This window comes from Manis javanica, chromosome 6 (assembly GCF_040802235.1).
Source record: "Manis javanica isolate MJ-LG chromosome 6, MJ_LKY, whole genome shotgun sequence".
Taxonomy (NCBI): Eukaryota; Metazoa; Chordata; class Mammalia; order Pholidota; family Manidae; genus Manis; species Manis javanica.
This window is the reverse complement of record NC_133161.1, coordinates 14,316,781-14,344,316: the sequence shown is the minus strand read 5'-3', so window position 1 is coordinate 14,344,316 and position 27,536 is coordinate 14,316,781. Positions and strand designations below refer to the sequence as shown.

The 27,536-nt window shown below is 44.2% G+C and overlaps 1 protein-coding gene across 5 annotated transcripts in view; it reads right to left on the bottom strand.

The window, feature by feature from the left end:
* Positions 1-215: 215 nt before the first annotated feature.
* ATP6V0A4 (ATPase H+ transporting V0 subunit a4) overlaps positions 216-27,536 on the bottom strand; it is a 70,524-nt gene continuing 43,203 nt past the window's right edge. For 4 of the 5 annotated variants that reach the window (XM_017681061.3, XM_017681060.3, XM_017681062.3 and 1 more), the window contains exons 14-21: positions 27,301-27,394; positions 23,766-23,884; positions 21,536-21,752; positions 17,687-17,788; positions 13,614-13,742; positions 10,895-11,012; positions 1,794-1,965; positions 216-613 (exon numbers count right to left, since the gene is read on the bottom strand). In XM_017681061.3, coding sequence (XP_017536550.1) covers positions 520-613; positions 1,794-1,965; positions 10,895-11,012; positions 13,614-13,742; positions 17,687-17,788; positions 21,536-21,752; positions 23,766-23,884; positions 27,301-27,394 — 1,045 coding nt within the window. In that variant the 3' untranslated portion in view covers positions 216-519. Of the gene's footprint in view, positions 614-1,793; positions 1,966-10,894; positions 11,013-13,613; positions 13,743-13,766; positions 16,439-17,686; positions 17,789-21,535; positions 21,753-23,765; positions 23,885-27,300; positions 27,395-27,536 lie in introns of those variants that run through there. The other variant, XM_036994571.2, reaches the window with a different exon arrangement.

The following is a 27,536-nucleotide window of genomic DNA, read 5'->3' as shown; positions in this document are numbered from 1 at the left end:
AGATGCCCATTCTTTCCACCTGGAGAGAAAATTCATGAGAAAGTTCCTAATCTTGTAGAGCTTAACCTCAGACAAGGAAAAAGGGTGTTTGAGGAAGCAGGAAGTAAAGGAATGAAATAGACATAATCCTTCTCTGCGATTAGTTTGTGTAACTCTATTGTTTAGCTTTGGCCTAAAACTTTAAATAAAGACATCTTAAAGAAAAGGTGAATGGCTCAGAAGTTTATTTTCTTAAATATAATACTTAAAATATTGCAAGGAAATACCTGTTCAGTGCCCCACAATTCTCAATTATTTTAGTGTTTGACAATGAAGACCCCACGTGAGGTTGAATCCCTTGCCAGCATAGTTCCTCTGCGACACGGTTAAGTCACATCAGATCCCAAGGCTTATAACTAAATCATCCATGGCTTCCTGCCTCCGTTCAGCCAAGAACAATCACCCCACTGACACCTTGCACAGGTTGATGCTGAGCATGAGACTGAACTTGTTTCACTGGCACAGAGACTGATCCAGAAGCTACTCCTCAGCGGTCCCATCCAGGATGTGTTTAAAGGAGAATGGACAGAACTTGTAACCAGCCCCGACGTAGAACTTGTTCTGGAACTCCACCCTTGGGGGTTGAGAAAAAAGGGATTAAACACGTAAGCTAGAGGCCGGCAGCTGCCGAACATTTGTAAAATCAAGCACAGTCAGAAGGACAAGCCCAGGAAGTCCGCCCCAGAAAGCCTCTGACGCTTTTGTAAACCCCGTTCTTGCCTCCACTTACACCTTCTCTTTCCGCTCCCACCACACTTCCTCCCGGCCCCAGCCAGCAGCCTCACAGGGCACAGCATAACCACCTTCCCCCTGCTCCCCACAAGCAAAGAAGCTCTCTTGGTGCAGCCCTGTCTGACGACCTAGTGATGAGAAAATGCCTCTCAAGGTTATTCACCATTTTTCATCTCTATCCTGATGTTAAATTGCAGGGTTTACACTATTTTAGAACAATCAGAACCTTGATTTATACTTTGATAACTTACCTAACAGATACCATATGATCATTTATCATTGTGTTATACGGTTCTTCTCCTTAGTGGCATGGGCAAAATTGATGTTACCACCTGAGGCATGGGCTGCTGGGATTTTCAACTACATACATGGAGTGTAAACTTTTCTTTATGCCTGGCGGGCACAGAAGGAGCCATCACAGAAAGCTGGAGGCAGTCTGTGTGGTTTAAGGAATGCACGGTCACTCAAAATTCTTGGCTTGAAATATGACTTGGGAGAGAAAGAGAAGCCTAAACAAATGTCTTCATATCTGTAAACCTAGTGATGCCTGAGTCTCTAGACACACCTTTGACAGTCCTGAGCCTCTATGCCCATGCCCTCCTTCTGTTTCCACTTTGCAGAGAGTTTACTAGTTTGTTCTGTTGGTTTAACTCCTGCCATCACAAGGACCAAATGCCCCAATTCGCTCACATGCCCTCTGTGAACCTGTTTCAGATCTCTCATCCTACCAACACGTGGAGATGTCCCCTATTTTGAAGCTAGCTGTAATATAATAAATGAACATTTTGAAAGGAGTAAATGGAAAGTAACACTTATTACAGGGCCACCATTGTATGTGTACACACTTACATGCATTACATCACTTAATATTACACCAACAGGTATACCACCTAAGGTCCCATAAAGGTATGTAAGCTGCCGATGTCATGCCACTGGTCAGGATTTGAACCTAGCTGGCTGGGCCTACAGTTTGTCCTGTTTCGGTAGAGCACCCAGAGCTTCTGCAGTGCAGCCGGCCTTACCAGTGCAGTCGCAGGGCATGCAGGAAAGCAGAGAGGCCCTCCATGATCAGAAGGATGGCTACTGTCAGGACAGCAAATACCGCAAAAATGATAAAAACCCCAATGAGTCCTCCCCAGCCTCGCAGGCGAAGCCCGATGTTCATCACCATGGTCCACAGCACTTCAGACAGTTCTGCAAGATGCAACCACAGGCAAGATTGGGCACAGGAAGATTATTTTTATGCTGCAATCCTGGGTGTACACATCCTATGATCCAGTAACTATGATCTGAGCAACCCTCAGGTGGAGGGTGTGGGCACGTGTGTCCTAGGGTACCTGTAGGAGATTGTCTACAGCAGCTTTGTTCACAGGGCAGGAGTTCCAGTAAGAGGACAAATATGTGGTTGCATATTATTCATCAATGCAAGTGAACAAACAATAGCGACCAGCAGCATTGAGAATAAATCAGAGTAACAGGATATTACACCAAAGAAGCAAATCACAAAAGCATATAGGTAATAATTTGATATGGATGGAATGTTTGTGTCTTTGCACCCCTCAAATTCATATATTGAAACCCTACCCCTCAAAGTGATGGCATTTGGAGGTGGGCCTTTGGGAAGAAATTAGTGTTAGATGAGGTCCTGAGGGGAGCCCGTGATGGGATTCGTGCCCTGATAAGAAGAGAACCAGAGAGCTCACTTCCACTCTCTTCCTTCCAGAGAGACACTATCATTACATTGTTGTGTTGACTTGACAGCACCAACTAAAAGGTCACAATGACCTGGCCAGGAGAGATAAAAGCCTGTCATTTGCGAGAAGCCAATGGGACAGGATGAAATCAGAGACTCATAGGAACTCAAGGAGGAACCCCCATGTTTGCTCTGTGCCCCCTGAGCTCTGGCATCCTCCTGGCTGGAGTAATGTGGGGCCCTTCCCCATGGGTGCAGCTTCACTTCCAACTCCTTAGCCATTCCACCGTGCTGCAAGTTGGATGGATTCTTTGGCTTTTTAATGACTAAATTATTGAAATAAGGAAAAAAAGATGGCAGCATAAGAAGTGAGGCAGAAACCTCCTCCCAAAAAAACAAAGAACATGAAAATACAGCAAATACAACTAATCCTGAAAAAGCAACCTGAAGACTGCAGAACAGACTGCCTACATCTGGAGAAAAAGAAGACCCCACAGAAAAGCATGCTGGTTCTTCTCGCTTGTGACCCCCACCACTGCTGCAGGTGCACAGCAGCTCCAGAAAGTATTTTCCCTGCTCCCACAATCAGCTGACAGCCCACAGAGCTCACTACAAACAAGGCAAAAAAAAAAAAAAGGCCTACTCCCACTGCTCACCAACAGCTGGAGACCCTGCCCAGGAAATCGAGCTTCTGGGCACTAGAGGGTGCCACCTACACAAAGTTATTATTCCATAGGAAACACTGAAAAAGTGAAGCAGCAAGGTAATTTGGTCTGAACAAAATTATAAGAAAAAGCCCAGAAAGATGGCTTAGTGAAACTGAAATCACCGATCTTCTTGATAAAGATTTCAAAATAAAAGTCATAAACATGCTCATGGAGCTACAGAAAAATATTCAAGATCTGAGGGAACACTTCAACAAAGAGATAGAAACTTTGAAAAATACAAAAATACAGTATCTGAAATAAAACATACAATGGAGGGATTTAAAACTAGATTAGATGAGGTAGAGAAGACAGTAAATGAAATAGAAATTGGAGAACAGGGAAACAAAGAAGCCAAGGCACAAAGAGATAAAAGGATCTCTAGGAATGAAAGAATAATAAGAGAACCATGCAACCAATCCAAATGGAACAATATTCGCATTATAGGGGTACCAGAAGAAGAAGAAGGGAGAAAAAGGGATAGAGAGTCTCTGTGAGAAAATAATTGCTGAAAACTCCCCCAATCTGGGGAAGGAAATAGTCTCTCAGGTCATGGAAATGCAGAGATCTCCCAAGACAAGGAACCCTAGGAAGACAACACCAAGACATACAATAATTAAAATGGCAAAGATCAAGGACAAGGAGAGAGTACTGAAAGCAGCCAGAGAGAGATAAAAGATCACTTATAAAGGAAAGCCCATCAGGCTATCAGCAGACTTCTCAGCAGAAACTTAACAAGCCAGAAGGGAGTGTTATGACATATTTAATATAATAAAACAGAGGGCCTCCAACCAAGAATACTCTACCTGGAAAAATCATCATTTAAATTTGAAGGAGAGATTAAACAATTTCCAGATAAGCAAAAATTGAGGGAATTTACATTCCACAAACCAACTGTACAGTGTATTTTAAAGGGACTGCTACAGATGGTAGTGCTTCTAAGGCTTAATAGCTGTCACCAGAGAAAATGAAACCACGGTAAAGGAAGTAGACCAATAAATTACTACACAAGTGCAAAATTAAATCAACTACCCACAAAGTCAGCAAAGAGATACACAAAGAATACAGAATATGACACCTAATACATGAAGAATGGAGGAGGAAGAAAAAGAAGGGAGGGGGAAAAAAACAACCTTTAGATTGTGTTTGTAATAGCAAGTTAAGTTAGAACATTAGATAGTAAAGAAGCTACCCTTGAACCTTTAGTAACCATGAATCTAAAGCCTGCAATGGTAATAAGTACATATCTATCAATAATCACCTTAAATATAAATGGACTGAGGGCACCAATCAAAATACATAGAGTTACAGAATGGATAAAAAAGCAAGACCCATCTATATGCTGCCTACAAGAGACTCACTTCAAACCCAAAGACATACACAGACTAAAAGTGAAGGGGTAGAAAAAGATATTTCATGCAAATAATAGGGAGAAAAAAGCAGGTGTTGCAGTACTTGTATCAGATAAAATAGACTTCAAAACAAGGAAAGTAACAAGAAACAAAGAAGGACATTACATGATAAAGGGGTCAGTCCAACAAGAGGATATAACCATTATAAATATCTATGCACCCAATATAGAAGCACCCAAATATGTGAAACAAATACTAACAGAATTAAAGGGGGAAATAGAATGCAATGCATTCAATTTAGGAGACTTCAACACAACACTCACTCCAAAGGACAGATAAACCAGACAGAAAATAAGTAAGGAGACAGAGGCACTGAATAATGCATTAGAACAGATGGACTTAACAGACATGCACAGAACACTCCACCAAAAGCAGCAGGATACACATTCTTCTCAAGTGCACATGGAACGTTTTCCAGAATAGATCACATACTAGGCCACAAAAAGAGCCTTGATAAATTCAACAAGATTGAAATTGTGTCAACCAGCTTTTCAGACCACAAAGATATGAAACTAGAAATAAGTTATGCAAAGAAAACAAAAAAGCCCACAAACACATGGAGGCTTAACAACATGCTACTTAATAATCAATGGATCAATGACCAAATTAAAACAGAGATAAAGCAATATATGGAGAGAAATGAAAACAACTCAACACCCCAAAAACCTGTGGGATACAGTGAAGGCAGTTCTAAGAGGAAAGTGTATAGCAATACAGGCTTACCACAAGAGAGAAGAACAATCCCAAAAGAAGAGTCTAAATTCACAATTAATGAAACTAGAGAAAGAAGAATAAATGAGGCCCAAAGTCAGTAGAAGGGGGAACATAATAAACATCAGAGCAAAAATAAAATTGAGAAGAATAAAACAATAGAAAGAATCAATGAAACCAGGATTGGGTTTGTACAGAAAATAAACAAAATAGATACACCCTTAGCCAGACTTATCAAGAAAAAAAATAGAGTGTACACATGTAAACATATGCAGAGATGAAAAGGAAAAAATCACTACAGATGCCACAGAAATACAAAGAAATATTAGAGTTACTATGAAAAATTAATGCAAACAAATTGGATGACCTAGAAAAAATGGACAACTTTCTAAAAAAATACAACCTTCTAAGACTGACCCAGGAAGAAATAGAAAATCCAAACAGACCAATGACCAACAATGAAGTCAAATTGGGAATCAAAAAACTACCTAAGAACAAAACTCCTGGACCAGATGGCTTTACCACTGAATTTTATCAAACACTTAGAGAAGACCTAATGCTCATCCTCTTTAAAGTTTTCCAAAAAGTAGAAGAGGAGGGAACACCTCTAAACTCATTCTGTGAGGCCAGCATCACTCTAATATCAAACGCAGACAAGACACCACAAAATAAGAAAACTACAGACCAATATACCTGATGAAAACAGATGAAAAAATACTCAACAAAATGTTAGCAGACCAAATTCAAAAATACATCAAAAGTATCATCCATCATGACCACGTGGGATTTATTCCAGGGATACAAGGATGGTACAATAATTAAAAATCTATCAACATCATACACCATACCAACAAGAAGGATAAAAATCACATGATCATCTCAATAGATGCTGAAAAAGCATTTGACAAAATTCAACATCCATTCCTGATAAAAACTCTCAACAAAATGAGTATAGAGGACAAGTACCTCAACATAATAAAGGCCATATTTGACAAACCCACAGTCAACATCATTCTTAACAGCAAGAAGCTGAAAACTTTTCCTCTAAGATCAGAAACAAGACAAGGATGCCCACTCTCCCCACTTCTATTCAACATAGTTCTGGAGGTCCTAGCCACGGCAATCAGATGACACAAAGAAATAAAAGACATCCAGATTGGCAAGGAAGAAGTTAAGTTTACACTGCGTGCAATGACATGATATTGCACATAAAAAACCCTAAAGAATCTACCCCAAAACTACGAGAACTAAAAACTGAATTCAGCAAAGTTGCAGGATACAAAATCAATACACAAAAATTTGTTGCATTCCTGTATATTAACAATGAACTAGCAAAAAGAGAAATCAGGAAAACATTTGCATTTACAATTGCATTAAAAGGAATAAAATACCTAGGAATAAACCTAACCAAGGAAGTGAAAGACCCATACCCTGAAAACTACAAGACACTCATGTGAGAAATTAAAGAAGATACCAATAAACGGAAATACATCCCGTGCTCATGGATAGGAAGAATTAATATTGTCAAAATAGCCATCTTGCCTAAAGTAATCTACAGATTCAATGCAATCTCTATCAAAATACCAGTGGCATTCTTCAACAAACTAGAACAAATAGTTCTAAAATTCATATGGAACCACAAAAAGACCCCAAATAGCCAAAGCAATCCTGAGAAGTAAGAACAAAGCTGGGGGGATTATGCTCCCTAACTTCAGGCTCTACTACAAAGCCACAGTAAACAAAACAATTTGGTACTGGCACTAGAACAGACCCATAGATCAATGGAATAGAATAGAAAGCCCAGATATTAACCCACACATACATGGCCAATTAATATACAATAAAGGAGCCATGGATATACAATGGGGAAAATACAACCTCTTCAACAAATAGTGTTAGCAAAACTGGACAGCTACATGTGATAGAATTAAACTGCATTATTGTGTAACTCCATGCACAAAAGTAAACTCAAAATGGAGCAAAGACCTGAATTTAAGTCATAAAACTATAAAACTCATAGAAGAAAACATAGGCAAAAATCTCTTGAATATAAACATGAGCAACTTTTTCCTGAACATATCTCCTCAGGCAAGGTAAACAAACTAAAAATGAACAAACAAGACTACATAAAACTAAAAAGCTTCTATACAGCAAAGGACACCAATAGCAGAACAAAAAGGCATCCTACAGTATGGGAGAATATATTTGTAAATGATTTATCCCATAAGGGGTAAACATCCAAAATATATAAAGAAGTCACACGCCTCAATAACCAAAAAACAAATAACCCAAATAAAAAAATAGACAGAGGATCTGAACACTCACTTCTCCAAAGAAGAAATTCAGATGGCCAACAGGCACATGAAAAGATGCTCCACATCACTAATCATCAGAGAAATGCAAATTAAAACCACAATGAGATATCACCCCACACCAGTTAGGATGGCCAATATCCAACAGACAAACAACAACAAATGCTGGAGAGGATGCAGAGAAAGGGGAACCCTCCTACACTGCTGGTGGGAATGTAAATTAGTTCAACCATTGTGGAAAGCAATAGGGATATTCCTCAAAAAACTAAAAATAGAAATATCATTTGAGCCAGTAATTCCACTCCTAGGAATTTACCCAGAGAAAACAAGATGCCTGATTCAAAAAGACATATGCACCCCTATGTTTATCACTGCGCTATTTACAATAGCCAAGGTATGGAAGCAACCTAAGCATCCATCAATAGATGAATAGATAAAGAAGATGTGGTACATATAGACAATGAAATATTATTAAGCCATAAAAAAAGAAATCCTACCATTTGCAATGACATGGATGGAGCTAGAGGGTATTATGCTCAGTGAAATAAGCCAGGCAGAGAAAGACAAGTACCAAATGATTTCACTCATCTGTGGAGTATAACAACAAAGCAAAACTGAAGGCACAAAACAGCAGCAGACACACAGAACCCAAGAAGGGACTAGCAATTACCTAAGGGAAGGGTGTTGGGGAGGTTTGGTGGGGAGGGAGAAGGTGATTCATGGGCATTGTAATGAGCACTCACAATATAGGTGGGTCAGGGGGAAGGCAGCACAGCACAGAGAAGACAAGTAATGACTTCATAGCATCTTACTACGCTGATTGAGATTGATTGCAATGGAGTAGAGGGGGTGAGGACTTGATAATATGGGTGAATGTTGAAACCTTCATAAGATTGTATATCAATGGTATTTTAACAAAAAAAACTGACAGCAATGTGCTCTGTGCTGTGCTGTGGACCCCATGGCCCTTAGATAGGGCAAAGTCAGAGAATTTTTCTGAGGGCCGTCTTCCTCTGTCCCCAGTCCTGACAGGCAGTCATACCACCTATTTTCACTTGAGTGGAAGCGTTTCATACACAGAACCTCATGAGCGCCTCCCACACACCTGTGGGAAGGAAGGCACTAATTTCCAGTGTGTCACTCTGGCTACCCGCCCCTCATCTTGGTGATTTTGAAGCATGTGTCAAAACAAAGCCTCCCGGGCTGGGCCTCAGCCTGGCACTGATGGACACAAACGTGATTAAGTGTGACTGCCGCTTACTTTAGGCTGCTGCAATCTGGGGCCGGCTGTTGCCGCAACATATTCCTGCCTAGCCTGACTGACATGGACAGCAAACGACTGCAGAGCAGCCCGTGGTTCAGCTGCTTGCCTGAGCCACTCAGTTAAAAGTGGCAGAATGGAAACTGGAACATAAATCAGTATTTAAAGTTTGTTTTCACTCCACCAAACTGCCTCTACAGGCAAGTCTGCATGGAGTGGAAGGTGTCAGCAGGAGCAATACCTCTCAGGAACTTCCAGGAAGATCCAACACTGGAACATGCCAGGCAGCTGTGAGCCACGTGGGCTTTCTGGAGTCAAACTATGTCCTCAAAGGACATGAGAGAGCCAGAGGAGACTCCGACATCTCATGTCAAACTCTGGCCCAGACGCTGAAAATGCTGAAACTCCTCCTGTCCTGTCTAGACTCAGCCCTTCTGTGACCCGAGTCCTCCACACCATGGCTGAGTTGGAGCTGAAAGCTGACATCAACACCACTGATGACACGAAGCCCACAGATCCTCTTTGGGCCCCTGGACAACCAGCTCCCATGAGTGAACATCATACGCAGGTGCCTATGGGCATCTGTGTGCAGATACTTACAGGTGGGATGCATGCAACTAAGCATCTGTGTACACGTGGAAGAGTACATGTGTGGGAGTTAATGCAAGGAAATGAACACCCTTGAGCAGTGGAGACTAATGCACTTGTGTTTCTGCTGTAAATCGATAATCAAACTCACTTTCGCGGCTTTGGTTTCTATCCATTTAGCACACACTGTGGCCTGGCTTCTCTGTGCCCGGAATTATGCTTAGTGCTGGGAATGCCGGGGTAAACGTCGGGGTCCTCACCTTCCAGGAGCTCACAGCCTCACAGGGAGACAGGCTAATCAAAACAGAATTACACCTGGTGCTAGGATAGCGGTGCTGCCAGAGCCCAGGGAAAGGGCACCTTCTAGACTGGGGGACAGGGAAGGTTCCCAGAGGAGGAACTGTGCGGCTGAGTTCTGAGGGGAGATCAGATATCAGGCGGGGAGAGAGTCGAACAAAGGAGGAACAGTTCAGGCAAGGGAGCTGTGGGGCAAACACACGGAGGGGCCCAGAGACCATGGCATCTTCGGGAGCCTTCATACAGGTCCTGCACATGAAGGGGTGGGTACAGCGGGCTGGGAGCTGCTGAGGGATACAGAGAGACTAGAATGGAGAAGCAGGCAGAGACCGAAGGGCCTTACAAAGCAAGTGGGGAATCAGGATTCCAGACTTAAGTCAACCCCGAGGCTTGAACTGTCACCAAAACTGGATTACTGGGCTGGCCTGAGCCTGGACAGCTGTGAGTTCACCAAGGTGGTGAACACCTGCTGCAGGACAGCTCAGTAGGTGCCAACTGGCCCATCTCCTACCAGTGCTCACAATCATGGCGGACCTTCTCTCAAAGTGATCCCTCTGAAGACAGTCATGGAATCCTAGCCTGTGGAAATGTTACGTTATACGGCAAGAGGGGCTTCGCAGATAGGACTAAGAATGCTGAGATAAGGTTATGCTGGGTTATCCAGCTAAGCCCAGTGTAACCACAAGGGTCCTTATGAAAGGCAGGCAGCGGCATCAGTCAGAGGAAAGGAGGTGCGATGCTGGAAGCAGATTGTGGCACCAAGGAGCACCAGGAGGCATCTAGAAACTAGAAAAGGCAAGGAAAGGGATTTCCCCTCCAACTTTCAGAAGGAACCAGCCCCGCTGACTCCCTGGTTTTAGGATTTTCAGCCTGCAGAACTATAAGATAGTGAACCTGCAGTATTTTAAGCTGCTAAGGTGTGGCAATTTGTTCAGAGGCAACAGGAAACTGATATAGAGGGAAGCCATTCCAGCTATGGAAAGCCAGACACACTGAAAAAGTCACTTTTCCTAAGAAAGAAGGGCCATTCTTCTGAAGGACGCACCGGAATGATCTAGAGGAGGCACCTCTACCTACAAGCACACTGCGCCTGTTTCCCAGGGGGGACGTGGCCGGGCCCCTGCTGGGGTGGGGGGCTCACTCACGTGCATGAGCCAGGCTGAGGGCCCAGAGGCGGAGGTAGGAGGCTGTGTTGGAGATGCAGCCCAGGCAGTACTCAATCGTGTGGATGGCTTGATGCACAAAGATGTCTCCAAAGTTGAACTGAAAGAGAGAAGTTTTTATACTGCTCATTCAGTACTTTTTTACATGAAAAGTATGACAAAGGATATACAGATGAATGAGACGTGGGCTCTGGGAAGACATTTCCAGTTGAACTAGGGGAAACTAAGTATCAGTATACTTTAGAAAGAGAATTAGCAGCACAAAGGAGGATGCGAGTGTGTGCAGCGACATTTTCCAGAAATAGTTGGAGAAGAGGTCGAAGGAGAGACACTGGTTGGTAAGGCCAGGTGTCCCAGGTGAGACCAGTGCTGCCCCGTGAGGGCCAGGGAGGGCCAGGACACGGAAGTGAGGAAAACGAGTCCTGTGAAGGCAAAGGAGCATCACACAGGCAAGTTTGAGGGAGAAACAACTTGGCTGCAACTGGAAGCTTTTGTGGTGAGGAGCAAAAGAAAGCATTCAACAGTGACAGTTTCAGGAGAGGCCAACCAAGGGCCGCTGGAGTCAGGGAGGAACCATGGAAAGCACCTGCATAGGAAGTGGCGGGGAGAAATAAATATTTGGGGGAAGATTAATCTGGCAACAAAATGGACCAGTGAAGGGAAAGCCTATTAGCAAAGAACCCAACTCGTTGATTGGCTTACTGACCCAGGTATGCGGGGGCGGGGTGGGGATGCAGGCCCAGAACAGCAGTAGCTCAGTGTCTCCTCCACGCACGCTGATACGGCGGGAGTGGTCTGACTGGGGCCACCCCTGCCCCAGAGAGGCTCACAGTCTAGTAGGGAGAAAATGCCAACAGACACCGCACAACATTATGGATGTGCAATAGTCAAGAGCGAAGCAGTGCTGGGGGAACAGAGGGAAGGGCCCCGCACCCAATAGGGTGCTCAGTCATGCCTACATAATGAAACCCCATAAAACCTTGGACACTGAAGCTCACATGAGCCTCCTGGGTGGGCAACACTGTGCACCTATCGCCACATGCCGGTGCTGAGGACCTAGAAGCTTGGCATTTGGAACCCTTGAGTGTCAGATTCTGCCTACATGCCTCTTTTTCTGGCTGGTTCTGATTTATATACTTCTGCTAAAATAAAACTATAATTTTAAGTACGGCACTTTTCTGAGTTCTATAAGTCTGATTTATATACTTCTGCTAAAATAAAACAATAATTTTAAGTATGGCACTTTCCTGAGTTCTATAAGTCTTTCTATAAATTATCAAACCTGAAGGAGTCTGAGTGGATTCTGATATGTAACTGGCTGGTTTGGAGTGAGGGTGGTCCTGAGGGACACTAAACTTGTGGCTAGTGTCAAAGGTCTTGGGCAGACTTGGCAGTCCAGAGAACTGTGTCCTTAACCTTGAATTTGACTAATCCCTGGTGAAGAGAGAGGTGCAGAGGATTTTGAGGTAGAAACAGAGTCAAGCCTGTGTTTGCCTTGCAATGGGAGACCCATGCATGATCGGACCTGGGGAGGGAGCCTAGCCGTGGAGCCTGAGGTTGTCCAGAGCAGGGCAGCCAGTTCATGGTGAACACTGACTGGGTATATACTGAGGGCATGAAAGATTAAACGCAGGAGGTTGCCCTGGACAGGCTGGAATCTGATGAGCAAGATGTATGGGTTGGATTCCAGCAGGTCTGACAGACTCAGACATATCAGTAACCACGAGTACAGCTTACTTTCTATACCTCAAATCACGTTGGAAACAATTGTCCATGACCCAGATTTTTCATTAATTCTAACTGACCTTCCATTAGTTCAAGTGAGTATCTTTATTAGTAATTAACACTACAAATGTAGCTACTTACAGCATCCCTCAGGCCCCAAAGGAATCCTGTCCCCACTCCATAATTAGATTAGATCAGCTAAAACCCCCAGCCAGTTGGGGACTGTGGGTGACGTCTATCACGGTATAAAAACAGCCAGCTGCCTTGTCTAAGAAAATGTGGTACATTCCTAAGGGGGGAGTGGCTGTCCTTGGTCTGAAAGGGGCAGCAAGGGAGGAGGGAACGGAACAATTCCTGAATTCACAGGAGAGGCAGATGGTGTCACAAAGAGAAGTCAACCAGCACAGAGCCAGGGTTGAGGCCGAGAACAGAGGGGCAGTGATGGCTGTGCAGGCTGCCACTGGGGAAGAACAGCTGGGAACAAAGAGTCCACTTTTTGCCCCAATGGTAGGGCTAGGTTTGGGCTCTGCTCTCATGGTCGGAGGGACACTGCATGGAAAGCTCAAAATAAATGTAGCTGACTCCCAGGGGCACGGTTCTGAGTTACGGAGGCCTCACTAACATTTAGGACCTCCTATGTCACTAGGTCTGAAGGCTGACATTCACCTCAAACTCACAGACAACAGCAGCACCTGGGCTAAAGTATTAAAATACTCCTAGATCGGTTGGTACATAGCTGTTGTTCTGATCATCACCGGTGCCCCCCCCCCACTCCTGGGGCCTCCCCAGCTTCCACAGCTGAGCCATTACCGGGCTGCCGCCAGCAGGGTCCTCCCAGCCCTCCCAGCTCTGCCTCCCAAGTCCGTTCAGGGCTGCGGTCCACGCCCTGCTGGCTGCTAACTGTTTGACTATCGCGCCTGACTAGGCCCTGTTCCAGAACCTGGGAGGCCTCCGCTGGGTGGTGAGGGCCACGCACCTCTTCCTCAGGGTCGTCCTGGGCCCCATGGGCTCCTGCAGGAGCCTTCTGACCAGGGCTCGTGGACAGGTTCGAGGTGGCGCCTTCGATGTCCTCGGTGGTGTGTTCTTGGATTGTGGATGCCTGCAGCTGTCAGAAAGCAAGGAAATGAGACACTAAATTCGCCCTTAGAATCTGTACAACAATTCCACATAAAATAAAGGTTCTCGTCAAATACTAGCTACATACCAAACACCATTCTAGATTTTCTATATTATCTCATTTAGTCTTCATAATAATCTTTTTATATTTTATAAATGCATAATTATCACCCCACTTTAACAGCACAGAAAGGTCCAGAAATGTGCCCAAGATCACAAAGCTGGTAGGGCTGGTTAAACCCAGGCATTCTGATGCCAGAGCAGGTGCTTTTCTCCATGGTGTTCTGGGATGTGCCAAATTAATCACAATCTTCACAGTAAACCCATGCTTGTACCAGAGTGTCTTCCCACTGTCAAAAATACAGTCATAAAATTGCCAGTGGTACTTCAACACAGCCTTGTGATCTGAACAGTCAGATTTCTATGGGCAAAATTACTTAGGAGAGATTAATGACTGCTATGGTCTGAATGCTTGTGTTCCCCTGAAATTCATATGTTGAAATCCTAATCCCCAAAGATGACAGTATTCCATCATACCTTAGTATTATAGTATTATATTATACCATGATAGTATCTGTGGTATTTTTTTATAGCGGCCTGGACAGATGAAGACTGAGCTTTCCAACACAAATATACTTTTTAAAAATAAAACATCACTTTATAAAAATAGCTAAGGAAAAAAAAATCTAGGTATAGTCCCCAGTGAATCTGGCCTGGTTTTATCCCTGAGTCTGAATAGAATATGTCTTTCAAGTCAATGTGAAACTTCATACCTCCATCCAAAGTTTCTCCTAAAATGATTTCATAGGTGGGGTATTGCAAATTAGGCATTGAAGTATCTTAACTTTCTTTCTTTAGCAGGTCTGCACCTAATACTTGGAAAGGCCCAAGCAAAGGTAAAAAGGAAGTCCTTATGCTATATGTTTAAATATTTATAAGTTATAAATCAAGTCAATAAACTCCTAAATAAAATAGGTTCGAGCCTCCTATTTCAATAAATAAATCCTCAGAAGAACCTGAAAGGCCAGGTTCGAATCCAGAGTCCCACGCTGGGGCGCGGCAGCAGGGGATTGCTGGCCCTGCACCACGGCATGCCGCCCTCCCTTCCCTCCTTGTTTTCATCCCACGGCGTGGACCCTGCCACTGCCGTTTCCATGGCCACCCACATTCCCCACAAGCAGCGGCACCTCGGCCATGCCAGGGTCTTGAGGTAGCCATACCGCTGTGTGCTTGGCCCTGGGCAGAGCCTGGAAGTGGGCTTGAGTCCACGTGGACAGGAACTCCAGGGTGCCCGGTACGGAGAGGGGCTCTCCCTAAGCCTGCTTCCCAGCCCCATGGCTCCAGCCCCATGGTGAGGGATGTGGCACATGTTAACATTACTTTGTCTTCCTGAAATCCTAATTTCTTCCCCCCAACTTAAGGAAGAAAGTTTCAAAAAAGAAATAAAAGATAGTCTCTCCATTTTCATGCCTGAACTCTAGCCTTCTCTGGTTATTAACCCAGAATTGGCTAAAATGAACATGAATAATCTTGCAGAAGCACAATATTGGACTTTGAATCCCAGGGCCTATCTTCTCTGCTTACTCAACAGCTGACAGTGTTTGAGCTTGGTGCCCAGGGAAATAAAATGGATAGCAGACCAACTTTAAATACGGTGTCAGCAACCTTCTGAAAACACACGTGCCAAACACATGCCCGGGGTATTTAAAGCAGCACCACCTATAATTATCAAGAGTGCAAACATCTCAGTCATGAATGGGTAAATTGTGGCAAATTCATGCTAGGGATACAGTAGAACAGTCACACACAATATCTAACACTGGATGAAGGAAGCCAGATCCAAAAGAGGGCATACGGCGTGGTTCCATTTACATGAAGTTCAAGAACAGGCTAAGCTACCCACTAGTGTTTGTTGTCAGGGTAACGGCCGCCCTAGGGGTGAGGGTGAGGATGTTCTGTGTATTGATCTGAGTGCCCGTCACACAGATGTGTCTGCTCTGTGATACTTCATGATCTGTGCCCTGATCATCTGTGCCCTTTTCTGTATGTATGTTACACTTCAGTAAACAATACCCTAAAATGTACATATATAAATGTAAAGACTTTATATAGAAATACAAAGTTACTTCACTGTGACCCAAAATATGGGCATGAGAGACACCTGAGTCCATGGCAGCAAGTCAGAAGAGGAAGCAGAAGGCGAGAGGCCCCAGGGGTGCGAGATGAGTACTCACTCCCTGGCCCTGTGCGGCCCAAGCCACAAGGCCATACCACTAGACGTGGCCCTCTACCAATGGGGATCCAAACCACATTCTGCAGGGCCGCGGGTCAGAGAGGAGCTGAGTAGATGGGAACTCCGCTCATATCCCCTAAGGCCCATCAGAACAAATCTGTTTATAATCTCTGTGCACTGGGCCTCCTTAAGGTTTCATAGGCAAAACTGGGAGAGGGCCAAATACCACCAGTTTAGAATCATCTCTTGGGTGGAGATGGTGGAAACGTTTCTGATGTGGAAAGGACCAGCAGGGCCCTCAGCAGCAGCCTAAGGGACCACCTCACATCCCGAGGACCAAGGAGACAAGGCTCTTGGGGAGCTCCTGCTTCCCACAGTCAGTCTAGGAGGTGTCATCCACCACGGCGGACTAACGACGACCTCTCCACGTCCTTCCCTGGTGGACAAGTCGTCTGTGGGGAAAAGGGAGAAATCTACCACTTTGAGGTCAGCAACGATTTAAACAGCTTTTGCAGGGCACAGAGCAAGACGAGCGATTGTTTTAGAGGCCTGGGAATCAGGTGAGACAGCCGCTAGCCCTGGACTTACAGACAGGTTGAGTTTCTAGTAAAGAGAGTTGTATCTATTTCTGCAAACAGGAATTTGCCACCTTCCTGTGAAATACCTGGTCCCCTGTTTGGACAAGGACAACCTTCCACTTCAACCGACATTTACCACCTTGGTCTCTTACCAAGTAACCAAAGGGTAAAGAAGGATTCTTAGCTTTGCCTTCCTATTCATATGCCTGTATTTATCAGACAGGCTTTGGAACTAGACAAGGCTGGCGGGAAATAGTGGGAGAAGTAGGTGACAGAGGAAGAGGGCGCCACCTAGGGGCCAGTCTACTGAACTCCAGTCTCATCCTCCCTGTGCCCTGACTGGGGTCAGCCAGATCAATATAGCCAACAGAGCTTTTAGAAAAAAAGGATTTATCCGAAGATATCTACAACCATTTAAAACCTATATGATCTGAGCACATTCCACTTAATCTTCTGCACTATTGTGAAGGAAAGCAGAGCCTGATAATCTCCAATAGCGCTTGCGTGTCATTTCTAGACTCCGATGTCCCCTGGAAGGTTAATCTTCCCAAATCCTATTTGATTTAGGCTGACAGCAAACTCTTTCGCTTGCTGAGTAAATCTGAGGCTCAGGAGCAATTCAGACAAGACGAAGAGGTGGGCTGACACTGGTATTTAGCAAATAGGGAAAAACCACAAAGAAATAAAAACAGACTTAATGTGAATTTGTTAATGCCTGGGCATCTCCATACAATCTGTAACATAAAATAGTAAAAGCTCACAACTTTAGAATCCTGATGAAAACAACTTTCATTATTCAATATGAATAATCCTGATGAAAACAACTTTCATTATTCATTTACTAAAATGATAGTAAAATATTTTCTCTGAACAAACTTTGCAAGACATAAGATTTAAATGTGCTTGCCCCTCCCTAATAGAACATTATGCTGGAAGTAAGAAGGCTTCAAGGAAAAATCAAACCCTACAGAAAGAAACCCACCTCGGGCAACCCGGTTCCCCACCTCACCACAGTCGTTCATGCCTCGGTGAGCCCAACATGCTCTCTAAACCCCAGACTTCTATTTCCAAGATGCCCATATTCCTACCCACAGTAAGTGAATTGATATGAGTGGCTCTTACCTGGGATTTGCGATGATTGGCTCTAAGAATGAATGGCTTAATCAGCAGCATCCATGGCACAGAAATCAAAGCCATAATAACAAAGAAACTTTGGACTTCTTGCTGTAAAACCAAGAGGGTAAGAGCCTATGATTTTAAGGTGATCACACAGCATACTTTTTATGATAAAGATGACAAATATGGATTGTTTCAGCTGCACTGTGAGAGATCTAAGGCATTTCAGTGAATGCATTCACTTTCACATCGCGGAATACTGTTACTGCAGAGAGAGAAATGGCAGTCCGGTTGTACCCAGTGTCAGTACAGTGGGTACTGGAAACTCGCTCTATCCCTCACTCCCTAAACAGCCCCTTATCACACACCCGCACCATACGTGCCCAGCCATGTGCACGAGGAATGCTCATGAGGCACACCACAAAGGTGTCCTTTGTCCCTTTAATGCTGCTCCATGTGGGTGGCTCTGCCAGCCCTGGGCACAGCAGGGCCGGACCCGTGACTTCACAGGTCACTAGAGTGACCAAAAGTCCTCGGGTCACTCAACTCAGAAACATTACCTCCATCGGTAATTTTATGTTTCCAGTACCAGATCATTCTCTCAGCCCTCTTGCTCTTTCAGACAAATAGTTTCTCACACTCTCTGCCTGACCCGTGCACTCAGTGTGGGTGCGTCCCCTCACGGGGTCTGGGACGTGCCTGTTGAGCTCTCTTTCACTGTCTCTCACGATCCACGTGGGCTGAGGCACCTAAGATCTCTGTGTCTCTGTCGGAGCCCGGGAGTTGTCCCGCTTATCATGCTGGTACACGTTTCCTTCCATATCCTCACGTCCCACCTCTTTCATCATACGCTCCCCAGTGAGCAGCTTTGAGGGGCGACCCTGAGCTGCTGTTGTCGAATGCACCGGGAAGCCTCGTGGGCTTGGCCAGATCTACTGAAAGCTGTGGAAGTGACTGGGTGCTTGGAGTAAAAGGGGAAGTGTTTCTTGAGCCTTCACATTTCTTCAACCATTCTGGCCAAGCTCTCAGTGATTTATTACCTTATTGAAACAAGATTTACCCTGATAACAGTAGGAACATCCTATCTACTCAACCTTCTACCCTCTTCCACTCTTAACAGCTCAAAGGAGGGAGAGGAGCCGCATGAGCGTGCACCGCGCTCACCAGGCCACCACGGTTTGTCCATTTTCCCACGAGGCTTTTCTCCCCATGATGGACATAACAACAGGAGGTTTATATTTATCTGTTGCTCTCCTTTGATATTCAAACATGCACTAAGACAGCACTAAGAGCAGGGCTGGGAAGGGGCTCCCTTTGTCAGTGTACATCGTCTCCTCCAGCTGCATGGCCCCAATATGAGGTTCTGGAAACTTCAAACTGTGTCAAGATAATGAATCTGCAAACCAGCCAACTCCCACTAAGGTTTTCGAATGGAAAGAAACTGGAAGCCCTTGAATATAAACATGAAAAACTTTTCCCTGGACACATCTCCTCAGGCAAGGGAAACAAAATAAAAAATGAACTAGTGGAACTATATCAAACAAAAAAACTTTGGTTTCAGCAAAGGACAACATCAGCAGAACAAAAAGGCAACCTACAGCATGGGAGAATATATTCATAAATGATTTAGCTGATATAGGGTTATCATCCAAAATACATAAAGAACTCATACACCTCAACACTCAAACAGCAAATAACTAGATCAAACACTGGGCAGAGGACCTGAACAGACACTTCTCCAAAGAAGAAATTCAGATGACCAACAGGCACAAGAAAAGATGCTCCACATCGCTAATCATCAGGGAATTGCAAATTAAAGCCAAATATTACCACCTCATACCAGTTAGGATGGCCAACATCCAAAAGACAAGCAATAACAGATGCAGAGAAAAAAAAAAACCCTCCTACACTGCTGGTGGGAATGTAAATTGGTTCAACTGCTATGGAAAGCAGTATGGAGGTTCCCCAAAAAACTAAAAATAGAAATACCATTTGACCCAGTAATTCCACTCCAAGGAATTTACCCCAAGAAAACAAGATTCCTAGTTCAAAAAGATAAATGTACCCTTATGTTTATTGCTGCACTGTTTGCAATAGCCAAGATATGGAAGCAACCTAAGTGTCCATCAGTACATGATTGGATAAAGAAGAGGTGGTACATATACACAATGGAATACTATTCAGCCATTAAAAGAAAAGAAGTCCTGCCATTTGCAACAACATGGAACTAGAGGATATTATGCTCAGTGAAATAAGCCAGAAAGAGAAAGACAAATACCAAATGATTTCACTTGTTTGTGGAGTATGAAAACAAAGCAAAACAGAAGGAACAAAACAGCATTAGATTCATAGACACTGAGAAGGGACTGGTGGTCACCAGGGGGGAGGGGAGTAGACAGGGTTGGGGGAGGGAGGAATCTTGAACCACTGTGATGCACATTTGGTTAAAAAAAAAAAAGAATGTTTAAAAAAAGGACAAACACTGGAAGCCAGGTACTGTGCAATGCTCGGTGCATACTGAGGACCAAGGAAGGACTTTAGTCTTCGTGAAGGAATGAAAGGGGTTAGTACATGAAATACTTGGTGAATCTGAGACCTTTGCCTAAAATAGAAGACTTGCTTGGCAAATCCAAGTAAACTTTCCTTTAGGCTCCAGCACTGAGTAAATGAACCTTCCAAATGCATCCATTTAATGGCACAGTCTTGTGGGGCGGTTTCATTTACCAACAGATGTGTAACAAAAAGACGCTACAATAGGAAGGTGGGCCACTGCAGAAGAGCTTTCAAAGGTGTATGTCTTCTCTGGTTATTATCTAAAACTATTCCTCATTTTTTCATAAAAATGCCCTGTCACGTGGCATTGCTTCTTATTTGCTGTGCCTGTAGGGGAGGAGAACACAACTAATAATCACACTCATGAGGACGTGCGTGGCCACGGGAGGAGCATGGCCACGACCGGGACACCCAGAATGATCCATCACTGGAAGGCAACATGTGCCCCCAGGGGCCACTTGGCATAGGGGAACCAGCCCAAGAGCCTGAGCCAGAGGAATGAGAACCTACACAAGCGGGCCCTCCTTTAGCAAAAATCTACCTTCAAGGAATATTATTAGGTTAATCACTGCAGGGAGCCAGAGGAGAACTATTTGTGTTACCAAAAATTACTCATCAGTTATTTTTACATGCAGCTCCTATGAGACACACTTTTTAAAAATAAAATATTAAGTTGATAATGTGGCTGAACTGCTAAGCTGAACTACTAGAGATGGAAGAAATCAAAATGGCAATGAAGTCCAGTTGGGAGGTACTGCCTGTGGAAGAAGAGAGTAAAAGGAAAAAAAGCACTTCCAACAAGCCATGGAAACCTGCAGGAGAGCACGAGTTTGGTCCAAGTTCTCCGGAAAACCACTACCCATGTGAATGGAGGGACCCCTCTTCTTGACTCTATTTCAGTTTTCTTTCTTGTAAACTTTAGTTACAGCTTATTTTTAGAATAAAAGATTATTCGATTTTAAGGTGCTCTTCAGAGCATTTATAGTTTTCAGCCAATCAGTTTGAAGGATTTTTTTTCTTTCTTCACAGATAACAACAGCCCAGTTTTCAACCCTACAGCAGTAACCCCGCTCACGTATGGCCCAGAGAGGAACAGCTGGAGCCCCACCACGCACTGAGTGCAGTGTTCTCAGCACCTGTACAGCCATCTAATGCAAGCCCCTGAAATGTAGAGATAGCACCCTTGACTGGTGCCAAGATAGTCAGTCTTGCAAATAACTAGTCTCTACAACACTCAAGAGTATAAGAGGGTTTTGACATAATTTTAGCACATAAAAGAAGAAAAAAAAGACCCATAAATACCTGATGTTCGTACAGGGGTGCATTGGAAGGGTCGCTATAGTTAAACAGAAACATGTTGATGAAGTGGATGAGGATGCTCGGGGCGCACTTGGACACGCGGACATCGAAGTGGCACCATTTGAAAATGATCATGAAAACCAAGTATCCAAACAGACACAGGATAAAAATCATCTCAGGGATAAACTGCAGAACGATGTTGAGAGTTTTTCTGAAGTATCTGGGGGCGGGAAACACACACATGTACAAGACAGAGCACTGAGGAAATATTCAGTGGCTACTTATTTTCCCCAAGACACAAAATGTTCCTTTTTTGAACATTTTGAACATCTTTGAACTGCATCTGCTCTTCTGGCAAGCGGCAATCATGTGTGGATGGAAAAGAGAAAGGAAAGCATTTTGCACAAAAGATTCAGAGAAAACCAGGGTTGAGAAGGAAAAGTCTGAAGCAAGGGTCATGGCCACGAGGAGAGTTGGTGATTTGGCCACTGTTTCATGCATATCAAAGGCACAAAGATATTTAAGGGCGGCTTGGAAGCTTTTCTCCTAAAAATGTCCTTAGACAGGGGTCAGTAAACTATGGCCGTTGGGCAAAATTGAGCCTATCACCTATTTCTGTGCAGCCTGCAGGTTTAAAATAGTTTTTACATTTTTAAATGGTTGGTGAAAAAAAGTCAAAAGGATAATATTTTATGACACATGAATATTACATGAAATTCAAATTTCAGTGTTCGTGAAGTTTTATTGGAACATACACACCCATCTGTTTATGTATTGTCCATGGAACTGAGTAGCTGTGGCAGAGACTTCTGGCCTGCAAAGCCTGAAATATTTACTATGTGGCTCTTCACAAAGTTTGCCAAGTCCTGCTCTCGGGCACAGGGAGGGCCCCACAAGGCCAAGTCAGGGGTCCCCAAGTTGAAAAGCCAGAAAGGGCCCCCCACTCCCTTTGTTAAGCACAGGAGTGACCTGAGGGTAAAGGGAGATCCACAGTAAAGCAGGCTCCCTGGGGGGAGCTGAGGCTGGCCTGACACGCAGCGACATAGTCAGGGTCCAGTCCAGGGGGCACTTTGGGGATCGCCTCCCACTGACTTCTCACGGCACCTGCAGGCAGTAGGACCGAGGGGCTTGGCATTACTCAATTCATTAAATATATGCGTTTTTCAAGCAGAATTACATTTCTATGGGCTTTCAGGTCAGAGGTCACCATGTGACTGGCTCTGTCAGTGAAATGGGAACAGAAGGGGCATGCATTCCAAGGAAGCTTAAGAGTCGATGAGAAATTGACCATCTCCTTCTGCCATAGCAACTGGCAGTGCTCCAGATGGTGGCTGCCCATCCACCCAGGTGCCACCCAGTGTGAGAATGGCAGGAACAGAGTTCCAAGTGGGCCCATAGTACACATGTGTCGTGGTCCTAAGCCACTGAAATGTAGGGCTTGTTTGTTACTACACAATAACCTAACCCATTCTGACTACCCTATTCCCATTCCATAGAAGAAAACAATCTCAGTGACATTAAACAACAGGCCTATGGTCACATAGCTAGTAAGAGTTGTTAAACTTCTGATTCCAAACCTTATACTGTTTCTGTGGCACCATGCTGCCCTCACATGCTCCTAAACTACACGCCAGGTGGGGTTCTGGCAACACAACGCACTGTGGGGACAAGCTGCCATATCCACACAAGGTACCTCTGAGCAGGCACATTTAAAGCTGTCTCAAACAGTTAGACCTTCAGCATAAGTAAGTTGGAGAACTTTCCACAGATGGGTCTTGATAGAAGGAAAGGAATAGATAGGACAACATTAATGGCCCAAGTGAGAGAGAGGCAGCTGCCAGTGGGAAGAAGGTACCCCAAATGGAATTAGAATCTGAGGGCACTTTGGCCAAAATGCACTTACACCCCATTTGCCTGCTAGTGGGAGCTAAGCCTGGATAGGCCACCAACAGAGGCCTCTCAGGCTTGGGGGGACACAGGGTTCCTTGTTTTTCTGAACCTTCAAATACTTCTGTTGTGAAAAGTACACTCACTTTGAGTGACTCAGCTCAGGAGAAATAAAGGTGCCATTTCTGGCACACCGGCTTGTCCTGGCTCAAGCCACATGATCCGGGAGAGCACTCCCCCCAGGAGGGAAATCTTGCACAGAGGGACACAGGACCAAACCGGTGGCTGTCCTGCCCATTGTTGATGTGGTCGGACCCACGGGCAGAAAGTGAATCGTGAAACTTACATGTGATTGAAAAGGCTGAGAATGACGCCAAAAACCATCTGGACGATTCCCAGGATGACCGACATCTTCATTTTATAGGAGTTCAAGAATGTCAGTTTGTTTGAAGCCATGTTCCAAATCTGGATGGGAAACATGACAAGAAATACATGAGACTGGAGTCTAGAAGTTCTGCTGGAGTTGGGGCTGTAGTAGGATTTCCCCTGACGAGGTCGCTCTGGGAACGGAATTTCAAATCTCCGTCCAGTTCAATGCATGCATTTTAGGCTCAGAAAAGGAAAAGACCACGCCCCTTATAAATACCACTCTAATGATAAACACAGCAGAACCATTAGTGCCATTAGTAAAACACCAGGTGACTGCAAAAAAAAAAATCCTACATGATTTTCCCCCTGTTCTAAGTGAAAAGACGTTCTGAAACATTGTGGAGAGACCTCAAACTTGCCTCAGTTCCCTTATTAATGGTCTATGGCCCATGAATTTAACCAATCCTTTCTTAATAATAATATCCCTTTTGCCTTAAATTTCTATAGCATTTCACCTCACAAAGCATTTTTCCAGGCCCTTTTCAAGAAGCTGTTCCTGTAACCAATATGTATTAGGTCCATGGGTAAGACAGGGTCTTCTATGACTACTAAGACATAGTCCTGCCTTCTGCATGGTGCCTGTCTCAACAGAGCTGCCAGGCTTGCAAAGTGAGGGACAGGTGTCTCTGCCCTACCCGAACTAGACTGACCCATTGAGCAAGCGCCCAGCGTGGCTAGAGGGCTGGTCAGGGTCTCACACCAGTTAATGACCCTGGGCACCAACATTCTTCTTCCCACAGAAATCCCCAACATTTCTGTGGTCTCCACCCCCACCCCTGTGCAAATGCATCAAGTCCTTGCTCCTACCTCTGACCCCTCCTGAACTTAAGGCACACCTCACACTGTCTGCGCCATGTCTTGAGGATTTGTTATACTGCATTTCACAGGCCACAAAACTGCAACGGTCTCCTCATCTTCCCCCCATGACTTCCTCCTCCAACTCCTCTGCTTCTGGTAAGGGGTCAGCATCCACCTGGGCCAGCCTCTCTGCATAGTCACCTTGCCCCCTGCCCCACGCACACACATGGGCAGGAACCACATCCCACTGATTCTTTCTCTCCAGTGCCCTGAGTGGCTGCCAGCTGCACGTTCACTAAGAAGGCTGCCAGGAAGGTGGGGAAAGGGACCCCAGCAACAGGTGCCCAGACACTGATGGGCCTCCTCTCCCCTCCCCTCCCCACCTGCCTTGGCATCTAAGCTGCACCAAACTGAACCTCCACCCTGTTTTTCAGTTGGCCAGTCTCTACGGGATCACATAACGTGGTGAGGGCAGGGTTGGCAGCATACTATAGACACAGCCAAATCTGGTCAATTAAAACCATTCATGGTTAAGTACTAGGCACATACTAAGCTCTTTCAGTGTATTTATCTCATTTAATTCTAACAAAATCCCTATGAAATAAGTGTAAGTATTGCCCTGTAAAGACAAAGGAATTTATCTTTGTAAAGACAAAGGAATTTCTCTTAGATTAAATTCCTTATACACATAGGTAGAAATAATATAATAGGAAATAGAGCATTTACTCTGTTTACTTCTGGTCTGGGTGTTTTACACATAAAATCATTTAATCTGCTGAGCAACTGTATGGGTCAGGGTTATTATATCCATTTTATGATGAGAAAACAGAGTCACAGAGATGTTAACTTGCTCAAAATCACATAGCAGGGAAACAGAAAAGCCAAGATTTAAACACAGGCCATCTGATCCCAAAGTGTGAGCTTTAACCATTGTGTTGTATTCATTTATTGTAAAATATTTTTAAAAAACACTTTGGAAAGACCTCTCAGCTCTGATAGCCAAATATTTTGTGATATGACTCACAAACAGATGCTGCACATAGTCAATAAATCTAGCTATAGATTATCTACATTATATAAAGATCAAGCCCTTCATTCATGCATATAAGTGAGATGCAGGCACAGAAATGTTCTGTTAGAGGCGTTATCTCTGGGAAACAGGAGTGCCACAACAGCAGAGGCAGCAAAGACAGCTCTTTTTTTCTTTTTTATTATATTCTGCATTAGATGGGTTTTTAATCTGATATATTATTTTATAATTAAAAGACAAGGAAATTTCAAAAATCTAAATGTTTCTAGGAAAACAACTAGTTATTTTCAACATTCCACCTTCTTCGTCACATTTTGCTTTCTTTTCTAACTGGTGGGCAATGACAAAATTGCTTGTAGAGCATAAACTCTGGACCACCCAGTTCTCAACTGTGAATACACTACTCTTTGCCCATGAGGAGAATGGGGCACACAGTGCTTGCTGATGACTTAGATGTAGGCTGTGAAGAGAAGAGACAGGACAACAGAAGTGATGAGATTCAAAACAAGGGGAGGTCAGCCAGACTCTAACTCACCCCCTTCTGTACTCCACCTCCCGCCGGCTTACTAATCATGAACTTCCTTGGACCAAAGATAAAGCCGTCCAGACCACTAAATTAAACTTGCATTTATTTTCAGCACTCTGTAGCTTACAAACCAGCTTTCAAGGACTTTCCTTTTTTTTTTTTTTTGATAAAACCTAGAATGTAAGTATCCCTGGGTGGCAAGTATAAACAAATCCTGGGGGATGCTTTCTGTTTTTATAAGGGAGGGGAGGCATGCAGACAGTTGGGATACCCTGGGAAACTGAAGAGCAGATGACCCACAAGATAGGAGAGTACAATTTTTGGGCCAGTACTGTTTCCTCTCAACTGTCACCAACTACAACTGAGGTCTCAAGTTCTCTCCCACAAAGAACGCTTGGAAGAAACATTTACGGCTCGCCAAGCTCGGGTCTGGACCACTCATGCTCATTTGGAGCACAAGGTCGCCACCTTGTGGCGATATGCACTGAGCACTCCTTTGTGCATGGCTTTACACAAAAAGGCACGTCAGTGAGTCTTCCCCAAGTCCCTTTACATCTACAGGCTGTGCAAGGAAGCACTTTTATTTTACTTGGCTCAAATCAAGTTGAGATAGATATAACAAAAAAAATAAAGGTTAACACACCTTTTTAAAAAAAAAACTTGTATTAATTCTAAGTAGTAAAACAAAGCATTAAATAAAATAAAATCCATACTCTTGCAGGAAAAGGGAGATGTTACCACAAGAAAAGTAGGGAACTTGATTAGGATGCAAAATAGCTTATCTGATGCGCATACTTTTCAGATAACCAAGGACTTTTAAAGAAGCACTCATTAACCACCAGGGGTATAAACTGATGAAAAAAGAGGCAGATGTTAGAACTGTATGGAAAATGCCCCAGAGGCTGGGTAAAAGGTGCAGGCAGGACATTTTACTTGTGGCCAGTGCAGTGTGTCACAGAAACCCCCAGTACATGTTATTCTATCTCAGCCTAAGTGTGTTGATTTGACAGATTCTGGCACTGACTTCCCCTCTACCCAGAGATCTCTTCAGCAAGACATTTTACTTAATAAATATTTAACCCAAGAAGACATTATTACCGGATCAATCCCAAATGGGTATGGATTTCCAGAGTACACTCCTGGAATGGCTGGGTCCAGCTGTAAATACGGATTTTCTTCTATGATGTGCATACTACAGAGGGAGAGGGAAACATGAAAACAAGACCCACGGTCAACCAGAAGTAGGAAATGACCCTAGAGCGCCGTCAGTCTGGGACATGCAGGCCGGTCAAGTCTACCCGCTGGTGCACCTCACCGACCTGGCTCATCAATCA